The sequence below is a fragment of the Trichechus manatus genome, unplaced genomic scaffold, assembly GCF_000243295.1.
Source record: "Trichechus manatus latirostris isolate Lorelei unplaced genomic scaffold, TriManLat1.0 scaffold00208, whole genome shotgun sequence".
In the NCBI taxonomy this organism is placed as follows: domain Eukaryota; kingdom Metazoa; phylum Chordata; class Mammalia; order Sirenia; family Trichechidae; genus Trichechus; species Trichechus manatus.
The window spans coordinates 120965-131534 of NW_004444144.1; the positions used below are offsets into that span (position 1 = coordinate 120965).

At 45.9% G+C, this 10570-nt stretch overlaps 1 protein-coding gene across 1 annotated transcript in view; it reads right to left on the reverse strand.

Moving 5' to 3' along the window:
- SMYD1 (SET and MYND domain containing 1) overlaps positions 1-10570 on the reverse strand; it is a 46654-nt gene that overhangs the window by 11080 nt on the left and 25004 nt on the right. The window contains exons 4-6 of the mRNA XM_023742348.1: positions 9915-10045; positions 7588-7626; positions 2353-2551 (exon numbers count right to left, since the gene is read on the reverse strand). Of these exons, the coding sequence (XP_023598116.1) occupies positions 2353-2551; positions 7588-7626; positions 9915-10045 (369 nt within the window). The remainder of the gene's footprint in view (positions 1-2352; positions 2552-7587; positions 7627-9914; positions 10046-10570) is intronic.

Here is a 10570-nt window from a genome sequence, read left to right on the forward strand (position 1 = left end):
TGAATGAGAAACTAATTTGCACTGTAAACTTCCACCTAAAGCACAATTAAAAAAAAAAAAAAGTCCAACTCCCCAACTTCCTTATAGATCAGGAAACTGAGGCCCAAAAGGAAGAGATGTGTCCAAGCTCAGAGGTTTAAGGTCATAGACAGAACTAGACCATGGGCCTCCTAATTCTTTTTCCATTATTATTTCTACTACATTGTAATGGCCTTTTTCACATCTTTTTCTGCTCAGTTTTTTAGGTCGAGTTGTTTTTAGTTATTTATTTGAGTTATTTTAATAGAGAAATCCAATTTGACATAAAAGGAATAGAAATTCGTTGTTTTGAATCCAGGTATGTTCAATCAGAGGTCATCAATCTTTTCCATCAGAAGAAAAGCCCACTCTGCAATTCAGACAGAGACTCAGGCATGCTGTCACCAGTTGGTAACAGCACAGCTAAAGTGAAGGAGCTAAAGGCAGGTGTCACCTAATTAACTATTGAACATGCCAGATAAACACCGAAAGGTTTGGAGAAATGACTGCATGATTGTTTGAGTTAATTTTGGAAGGGAGAAAAAAGGGGCTGGCCCCTCAACAAAAAATTAAGTGGTGGTGGCAGCAAGTTATAAAATAAATACTCGGATCAGGAGCCAGGAGGGAAGGCTGGCTGCCTTGCAGAGATAAGGCATATTATCCCGCAGGTTTTCAAAGGCCAGGGTAAGGGTGGACACAGTAGCTTATTCTTCTCTGGAGCTCCCATGGTGCTGTGCTGGGTACCTCACACACTTACTGGAATATGGAACCTCTGATTCTCTGAAAAGGAGGTTGTTTCTATAAAGAACACATTAATCCCTGGGTCCCAACTGCTTTGTCTCCTGCTGGGAGAGAGAACTCTCAATTTCTCCACCCCAGGCCATCACTGACCCACTGGTCATAGCTTCCTCCTCCTACTTCTAGCTGGATAGAGACTGACAATCCTTACACACGTGTGTGTGCATGGGTCTGCATGTGTGTGAGTGCATATGTAACTTTTGATTTTTATAAATGATAACTGACATACATGGCACTGTTTGGCCCCTTGCTTCTTTTCCCTTAAGAATACAGCTCATTCCGTATCTGTACCTGAAGATCTACCTCATTAGTTTTAATGGCTGCAGGGTATTTCCTTAATTCAAATAATTCCCTATTGGTGGTTACTTAGATTTTATTCAATGTTTTGTTGTTCCCAACAATGCTATAATGCATAGCCCTATACATGTAATTTTGTGTGCATGCAAGTATATCTATAGGATAAATTCTTAGGAGTAAAACTTCCTGGTCAAAGAGTAAAAAAAAAATTACATATTAAGAATAAAAATAAGTAGTGGCAAAAAGAAACTGTCTCAGACAGCCAGAGGATGAAAGGGAGAGATGAGTCACGTGAGGAAATAGTGTTACCTGAACATTAGCATCGACACTGTTGAGTACTGACGTAAAGAAAGGGGTCCCAGCATCTGTACCTAGAAGTCAGGTTTGCTTCTAGCCTTTGCTCTAACCAGCGGTGAGTATCTGCCCACACATAGCATGCAGAAGTTGTTAAATTAATCTAGAAGCATATTTGGGTATGCCACGGTGAACTGTATCTTCCATGTCAGTCAGACAGAAGCGATCAGTTAGCCTCCCCCTCAGTAAGCCTTCCCCTGGAGCTCACTGCTCAATGATCTCACCATCCACCAGGCAATAGCTACTCAGGAATCCATGATATTAACCCATCTGAACAGTGCCGGATCTCCACACTGCCCACCTCTGTGGGACTAGGGATACCTCTGTGATAACCAGACGACAAATCCCTTTGCCCATCTGCATTCAATATCTGAAATTTTCAGCATTACTGAGCCTGCAAACAGTCAAGGAGAGAACTAAAATCTACATGCCAGTCACTTGACATACATCTGGAAACCCTGGTGGCATAGTGGTTGAGAGTACGGCTGCTAACCAAAAGGTCAGCAGTTCGAATCCACCAGGCGCTCCTTGGAAACTCTATGGAGCAGTTCTACTCTGTCCCATAGGGTCACTATGAGTCGGAATCGACTCGACGGCAATGGATTTTACATATGTCATCGTGTCTAATCCCCATAACAGCCCTTTGCAGTGGGTACCTTAATTTCTATTTTGTTGATGAGAAAACTGAGTAATGTCCCCAAACTCAAAACCTGGTAAGTGGTGGCACCAGGATACCAGCTGGGACCTATCTGAAATGTTCTGTCCACCACACCATGTTAGGGGATGGTCTTCTGGGAAACCAGTGGGCAGGGGGGAACTGATTAGCTAGGAAATCCACCTGACTTGCTCCTTGAGAGATGGTCACAAAAACCCAAGTATTGGGGCTGTGTGTACCTTTGGGTCATCTTTCACCCCTAGGAAGAGGTCGTCCTTCAGCCCTTTCTGGCAGTGCTCACATGTACAGTCAAAGTAGTACTGCTTCTTCAGCTGCTTCTTGCGTTCTTCGCTGACATTGAGGAAGTCGATATAGGACACTGTCAGCTCCTCTCCTTCTGAGATCTTGCCTAGGGCCCGGAGCTCAATCCTGGAGCAGCGTAAGAGGAAAGAATAAATCAAGTCCAGGGCTACTGAAGTGTTCTCCCAGGTTTCAAGGAACAGAGTCTCAAAGACAGCAACTTCCACCAGCACTTTGAGAAAACCAAGGCTTTGAACCAGTTTGTTTGGTTCGAACCCCTGCTGAGAATTTGCATTTCCAACCCCTCTAAAAAAAACCAAACCTGTTGCCATTGAGTCAATTCCGATTTAAAACGACCCTATAGGGCAGTTCTACTCTACAGAGCAGCTGGTGGATTTGAACTGCCGACCTTTTGATTAGCAGCTGTAGCACTTAACCAGATATACTGAATCAGAATCTACAGTTTAACAAAATCCCCAGGTGATTCTTATGTGTAACTTCCTGGAAACTTGGGAGAAATGCAAATTCTCAGCAGGGATTCGAACCAAAAAGAACTGGTTTGAAGCCCTGGAGAAAACTCCCAAGCCCACAAAAAAAAGAGGGGGAAAATATAACCGAAAAGGCAGTTTTCTGGATAATTCCAACTTAACCAATAAAAAAAACAAAACCGCCCCAATCAAGTAAACCCCCCGAAAACAACCCAAAAAAAACCCCGGGAAAAAGGAGGCCTGGGAAAAAAACAAAAAAAACCTCCAAGCCCAAAAACGGCCCCGGAAGGCCAAACAACGAATGGCCGCAAAAAAGGAAAGCAAAAAAAAAAAAGCAAAAAACCCAAAACAAAAAAAAAGGAAAAACCGTTTTTGGTTAGTTTGGGAGCCACTCTCTGAGAAGCACACATTTAGTTATCCCAGTCTTGGCCCATTTTGTCTAGCTTTGTCTTTAAGCCCTCTCTTAACTTAACCTTCAGTCGAATGTTGTTGTTAGTTGCTGCTCAGTCAAGTTCAGGCCTATATTAGGTAAGAAGACACATGCTTGAACCAAAAGGAAAAAACCACACCTGCTGCCATCGAGTCCATTCTGACTCATGGTGACCCCATGTGTTACAGAGCAGAACTGCTCCATAGGGTGTTCTTGGCTGTAATCTTTAAAAAAGCAGATTGCCAGGCCCTTCTTCCAAGGTGCCCCTGTGTGGGTTAGAACCATCAATCTTGCAGTTAGTAGTCAAGCGCAAACTGGTTGTGCCACCCAGGGAGTCCCTGGGTAGCGCCAACAGTTAAGCAGATTGTCAAAGGCTGGCTCTGTTAGCCGGCTGCATGGTTTACTTTTGTGTTTATTGGGAGACATAACTTTCTGGTTGAAGGTGGCTACCAACAGCAGATGGCATTTCAAGTCCCTTACAACCAAGACCTCATCCTCCAATTACCTGCAGCCCCACCAGCCACCTTACCCTCTGATAGATACAGAATGGGCTGAAGACAAAGCCCACTGCTAAAACATCCAGCAAAGCCAAACAAGTGGAGACAGCCCTGGGGCCCTCGGCCATGCAACTTCTACCCACAAGGCTAGACAGCTAAAGAAACACGTGATGAGCCCTGCAAGCCTGATCCCAACTTGTGGTCCTGTATCTTCCCACGGCCCCGGGCCTTACTGCCCAGTGAGATATCCTCACCCAGACAGTAAGTGGCAGGATGCAGAGGGCTGGGGAGAGCAAGCATCTGCAGAGACTCCTCGTCATTTCCTTTACCTCCCTGAAAGGCCAAGTTAAAGACACTGTTGGAAAGGCAGGGCAAGATTTCAGTACCACAGAGGGTCTCCTCAAAGGCAGCCCCCTTCTACATGCTATAAGTGACAACTGAGCAAGCAAGAGCTGAATGGTGGTAACATGATGTCCAGGCATCTGAGGTGGCCATTTAAGGTTAGAAAACCTTCTCCCACAGTTGTTGCTTAATGGATACAGAGTTTATGTTTGGGATGATGTCTTATTTATCTAGTGTTGCTATAACAGAAATACCAGAAGTGAGCGGCTTCACCAAACAGAAATTCATTTCCTCACAGTTTAGGAGGCTAGAAGTCTGAATTCAGGGTGCCAGCTCCAGGAAAAGGCTTTCTCTGTCGGCTCTGAGGAAAGTCCTTGTCTCTTCTGAGCTTCTGCTCCTGGGCCATCTTCATGTGGCTTGGCATGTGGCTTCCCCCATCTCTGCTGGCTGGTTTAATCTCTTTTCTATCTCAAAAGATACACTCTACACTAATCCCGCCTCATTAACATAAAAAAGACAACTCATTTCCAAATGCATAGAGGTTAGGATTTACAACACATATTTTGGCGGGGACATAATTCAATCCATAACAGGTGATGAAAAAGGTTTGGAAGTAAATAGTAGTGATGGTTGCACAACGTTGCAAAAGTAATTATTTAAAACAATAATAATACACTGTGTCTAAAGCAGTTTAGGCTTTACTTTGCATACGACACAAGTGGACAACTGAGGCACAGCTCTGCAGCAAACCTTGTGGGTTCCCTAACAAACACCATCCACCCCACCAGGTCCTTTTCTGCTCCATAGAAAACCTCAGTTTTGTTCAGGTGTTACTTTCCTGCAGAAAGGTTGGGCTTCAAGAGTCTTACCTAATCTTTAGCTCCAGAGGTGGGTCCTGACAAATAACAGAAAAACTTTCCCCCAAAGTGGGATACACTGATGTGCCCAGTAAATGTAATAATATAAATAAAAACAACAAAGAAGTGTCTGTTCACCTTCTGTTCCTTCTTTCCTTTCTTCCCCACCCCAATTTTCAGCAGCAGCTGTTACTGAAGGGATGAAGTGCAAGAGGGCCAGGAAGGCCATAGTAAGTGCCCTCCCAGCTCAGCTTAGAACGCCAGTATGCCCGAGCTGCGGGGACAGTGGTGGACTTCTTGCCTTCCATGCAAGAGACCTGGGTTTGATTCTCAGCCAGTGCATCTCATGCACAGCCACCACCTATCTGTCAGTGGAGCCTTGTATGTTGCTATGATGCTGAACAGGTTTTAGCAGAGCTTTCAGACTAAGACAGACTAGGAAGAAAGGCCTGGTGACCTACTGCTGAAAATCAGCCAAAGAAAACTCTGTGTGCGGGGTCACCATGGGTTGGCTTGATGGCTGCTAACAACGTGTCCGAGCTGCAGGGAGCCAATCTGCTCAACTCACAATAAGGAAGCTGATGCCCAGGGAGGTGAAGGTCCCACCACACTTTGGCAACAGGGGCAAGATTAGAACTCAAGTGCCATTTATGCTTCACCACATCATACTGGCCTCACCTGATTGTTTTTGGTCAGCGTCTCAGATCTGCACTGCACAGGAAATGAGGCATATCAAAGCCCTTGTTTTTTAGGACTCCACTGATGTTCTAAATGAGGCACCCTGGTTGCGCAGTGGTTAAACACTCTGCTATTAACCAAAAGGTTGGCAATTCGAACCCACCAGCCAATCCACAGAAGAAAGATGTGGCAGGCTGCTTTCATAAAGATTACAACCTTGGAAACCCTATGGGGCAGTTCTGCCCTGCCCTTTGGGTTGCTATGGGTCAGAATCGACTCAATGGCAATGGGTAATGTCCTAAATAGTTCCACGTGAGCAGCTCCTGGCCCAGTGTTGAATGTGGATCTCTGATGTTTGGCCCTGGCCGGCTAAGTGAGCAATCCTGCCTCCGCTAGCCCCTTTTACAGAGGCAGCTTACCATGGCGACATATCCTCACTCAGCAGTGACTCAATGGCTAACTGGGCTAGAATTCCCAGGAGCTTTGCTTACCATCATGGTTAAGCCAATTCTTGCCATGTCTCAGGGTGGCTCAAATTATTTCAGTGGTGTTAGAGAGTTTTAAAAACCAAATTAATTTAAAATCACTTAAATGTGAAAAAAATGCATATGCATATGCCCCATTTTACCTCACCTGGAACTGGGGACTAGGGGACAAAAGATGACCACTGTGGAATGGTCACTGGAGTCAGGAGGTGAGGATTTTAGCCCCCCGGCCCTCCCTCCAACAGCTTCCGGTCTTGGAGGAGCTGCTTCCCCTCCTGGGCCTTAGGCCCCTTCCATATCTGCTGCTGTGCGCCCTCGAGTCAATTCCGACTCTTAGCGACCCTACCTGCCCAGTAGGGATTCCTAGGCTGAAATCTTCACGGAAGCAGACTGCCTCATCTTTCTCCTACAGAGCCGCTGGTGGGTTCAAACCGCCAACCTTTCTGTTACCAGCCAAGCACTTAACCAGTGCGCCACCAGGGCCCCTTCTTCCACCTCTAACAGTTTGCAATTCTATAGTTCAGCTAATTGAGCTACAAGTAGGCAACTGATTTAAGTACTTCTTGTAGAGGTTACAGCAGAACAGAGTCACCGAGACTTAGGGCTAGGAAGGTCCCTAGAGACCCTCCCATCCTGCCCTGCGCTCTGCAGATGTGGAGCCCAGGCCCAGGAGAGGATGTGGATGGTCCAAAGCCATGATGCACACTGACACAAACGCAGATGCACCAAGTGCTCCTACCCCAAACTCGCACGCAGCGTTTGGTCTTTAAGCCAGAAACCACCTCATGTGTTCTCCAGGCTAGCCTGTGAAAAAGACCAGTCTAGGCCGTGTGGTTGTTAATAAGAAAAGTCAAACATGAAATCTGACCTAAGCCACTAATTCACAGTTGGCCAGAAGCAGTAAACAGAATTCTATGAATAAATATTTATCAAAAATAACAGTTGCCGGTGCTGCTTTCAGAACCCAGTCTGGGTGAGAAGTTGGGGTTACAAACAAACACACAGTCCGTTAGTTGGTAAGTAACATAACAGTCTCGTGTCGTAGTAAACAGGTTTTGCGGAAGAGGTAGGCTTTCACTAAAATGCTGTGGATGAAAAGGGACTTTCATGCTTTGGGACTGGAGAAGAGGGAGAAGTGAGGCATGAAAGTGGGAGCAGAAAGGGAACAAAGTAAGCAAAGGCAGGGCAGGTGGTGGGTGGGGTGAGGAACAGGGTGATTAATTTAAATGCATTAAAAAATGCACCAGTCAGCAAAGGCGAGACTGGGGTTCAGAAGAACATCACCGACACACGGCAGCCAAGAAGTCTCGGGACGGGGTGGCCTCAGCAAACCAGGTAATGAAGGAGATGGGTCAGAGAAGCAGGGGTGCTTGGAAGGACTGACCCACCTCATCTGGGTATGAAACATGGATTTCACTGCCTCATGACTGAAAGACAAAACAGACACCCAAACAGAAATCATTACAACTGGCTAATTCAGTACAGCTCGCGAGAGTACACAGCTTTCTGGGTTAAGCAAACAAAGCTTTGGCCACCCAACAACCTTTATCCCAGCACCTTCTAGCTGGGCTCACGTGACTAGACACAGCCTGGTACAGTGGAAAGTGTGCTGGATTTGGAACGAGAAGTTCTAGGTTCAAAGGTACTCGGCCTTGAACAAGTTACTTCACTTCCCTGAGTCTCAGTGTTCTCCTCTGTAACTTGGTAACGAGACTGTCACGAGACAATGCATTTAAAAGCAGAGTGCTAAAAAATGTATGGGGTGTTATTATTATCTTGTTAACGAGTTCCCTCTTTTGATGTCCATCTTGAGGAAAGTTTGAATTCTGCATGGAGACGAGTTACGTCATACAAGTAAACAAACAAAAAAACCAGTTGTCACCGAGTCAGTTCCATTCATGGAGACCCCATGTGCTGCAGAGGGTTTTCAAGGCTGTGACCCTCCTGAAGCAGATTTCAAGGCCTTTCTTCCGAGGTGCCTCTGGGTGGATTCAAACCAGCAACCTTTCAGTTAGTAGTCCAGCACTTAACCATCTGCACCACCCAGGGACTCCAGGTCACAGTGTGAAAATTGTTGTGGTTAGAACTGAGCTCCTCACACCATGTCCAGGATGCTTTCCACTATAGCAGACAACTAGGCAGGGACTGCAAAGTCACCTTCTTTTGCCCAACAGCCAAGAAGCTCAGGTGGAATGCAGATGCTCAATTAGTAGGCACAAAGAAGCCAGAGCAGGCTCCAGAGATGATCTGAAGAATAGGTTCCCAGGTTCCTGCGGTTATTAGATATAGAGACAAATGGCACCCTGGGTCACCACCACTTAGTGGGACGGCACCTAGAAAAACCCGCCCTGAATTTGACCCTCTCTGCCAAGCAGGCTAAGCCCAGACAACAAGCCCTCCGGGAGGACTCCATGAGGTCCAGGCCAGTGAGGCTCAGGAAGGGAAACAGAAATGCTGGGAAAAGATTATAATCTGTATCTAAAAATAAACTTCCCTATGTTGAGAGACTTTCTCAATTGCTTACGAGCCTGCTCTCATGCAGGCCCTTGCTTTCAGAAATAGGAAGGAAAAGGGAAATCAGAGTCTTTGCTACATTGGAGTTTAGCCTTGTTCTCAGCTGAAAACCAGAAGCTATTGTCTTTGACTTCCTGGAAATCTGGGGGAGAAACCTGCTCACTGTAGACGGCTCAGAGACATCTTGCATCTGCCGTGAGACCTTGTCTCTAAGAGCAAACGAAATAATATTGCTCAGGCCTTGTTCCCCAGATCTTCCCAGCCTGAGCCATGAACAACCAGGGGCTCATTCCCTTTGCTGGTTTTTTCTATTTTTGCCCCCAAGATCCATTCTTTGCTCTTCTCCAGATCTGTGCCTTTGGTGGTGGAAAGGCTGACCTCTGAGGGCTACAGCACTGACGCTCCTTTGCCCTCTGGCTCCCAGCAGGGGTTTGGGCAATGGAAGGAGATCAGAAGGTGGAAGGAGAGAGAGGTCAGGGTATTCACTGCCCTGGCTCCTTTCTGCCCCGCCATGGTTCTGGCTGTGGCTGGTTTTTCTACAGTCACAACTCCCACAGCTCTGGCTCTCACCAGCTGCAGCTATAGTGCTTCCCCCACTTGCCCCTCAGGTCTAGAAGTGGTAATGGCCTCATGCTGCTGCTAGACCCTGCTTATTCACCATTCCTTGTTGCTTCCTTAAGCTGTGTCCACACTCTGTAAATTGTCTCTTTGTTGAATTCTCTATTAAATTCTCTCCTGATAAACCATTCCTTGTTGGTTCCTTAAGCTGTGTCCACATTCTGTAAATTGTCTCTTCGTTGAATTCGCTATTAAATTCTCTCCTGATAAACTCCTTTGAACATCTGTGCCTACTGATTCCTACTGGGACCTTGGCTGACATGCGCCTCTGCCAGGCCCCTTCCCATTCAGTGCTGATATGAAATGATCTCTTGATAGATAATCCAAGGCTTCAAGTTTTAAAATAGTAGTTAGACGTTAGCCTCAAAAACATGCAAAGACTCAGAAATAACCCATGTAGAATTATTTGATAGCCTCCTCATTCCCTTTCTCCCATTCACAATTATTCTAAAATGAGATTCCTATTTGCTACACATTTGAATTCCCTGCTGGTTCAGTTTGCCTTTGGTTTAAGTCAACTGGAGAAAACACCATAAAGTCTCCCCATCTCCATGACGCCACCCCCAGGTAAAGACATACTCACTTGCCATTGTTGAATATGACAGTACAGTTGGGCCAACAGTCATGGTTCACCAGACCCAGGTTGGGGAAGATACCCACGCCCACTGGCTGCAGGCCTCGCTGGTCGCTGAGAGTGAAGCCATTGCAGTTAATCTTCCCAGAGGAAAAAATAAGAGAGTCTGTTATTAGACATCAACTAGGGACAGAACACCATCTAGGCTGTTGAAAGGAGTTTAAAAAAATAGTAGGCCCAGTCTTGCCCTGGAGATGCTTAGAGACCACAAAAGCAAAACAATTAGTCTCCTGTTCTCTTTAAGATTCCAAATGACCCACGAGATTAGTACACAGGAAAGTCCCATATTTGTCAAAAAATGCATCACTACCTTGAAAGGTGTCAGTGGCTGTATTCTAAACGGGCCAAAGATGGGTTCTGAGATCTCTCTCCCTTTTTCTGTATCTGGTCTCACATGAGTCTTCCTCAGTATCTGTCTGGGTTTGTGTGGGTGTGCGTGCGTGTGTGTGTGTGTGTTTGCCTGTCTCTCCCCTGCTTCCTTTGCTACCTCACCCTCAACTCTTGTAGCTGCTCATAAAATAATTGATATCTCTTTTTGATTATTTTGTCTCTGGTGGATAGTTTTACACTTCCTGTTCACAATTTTAAAATCTGATAAGTACAAT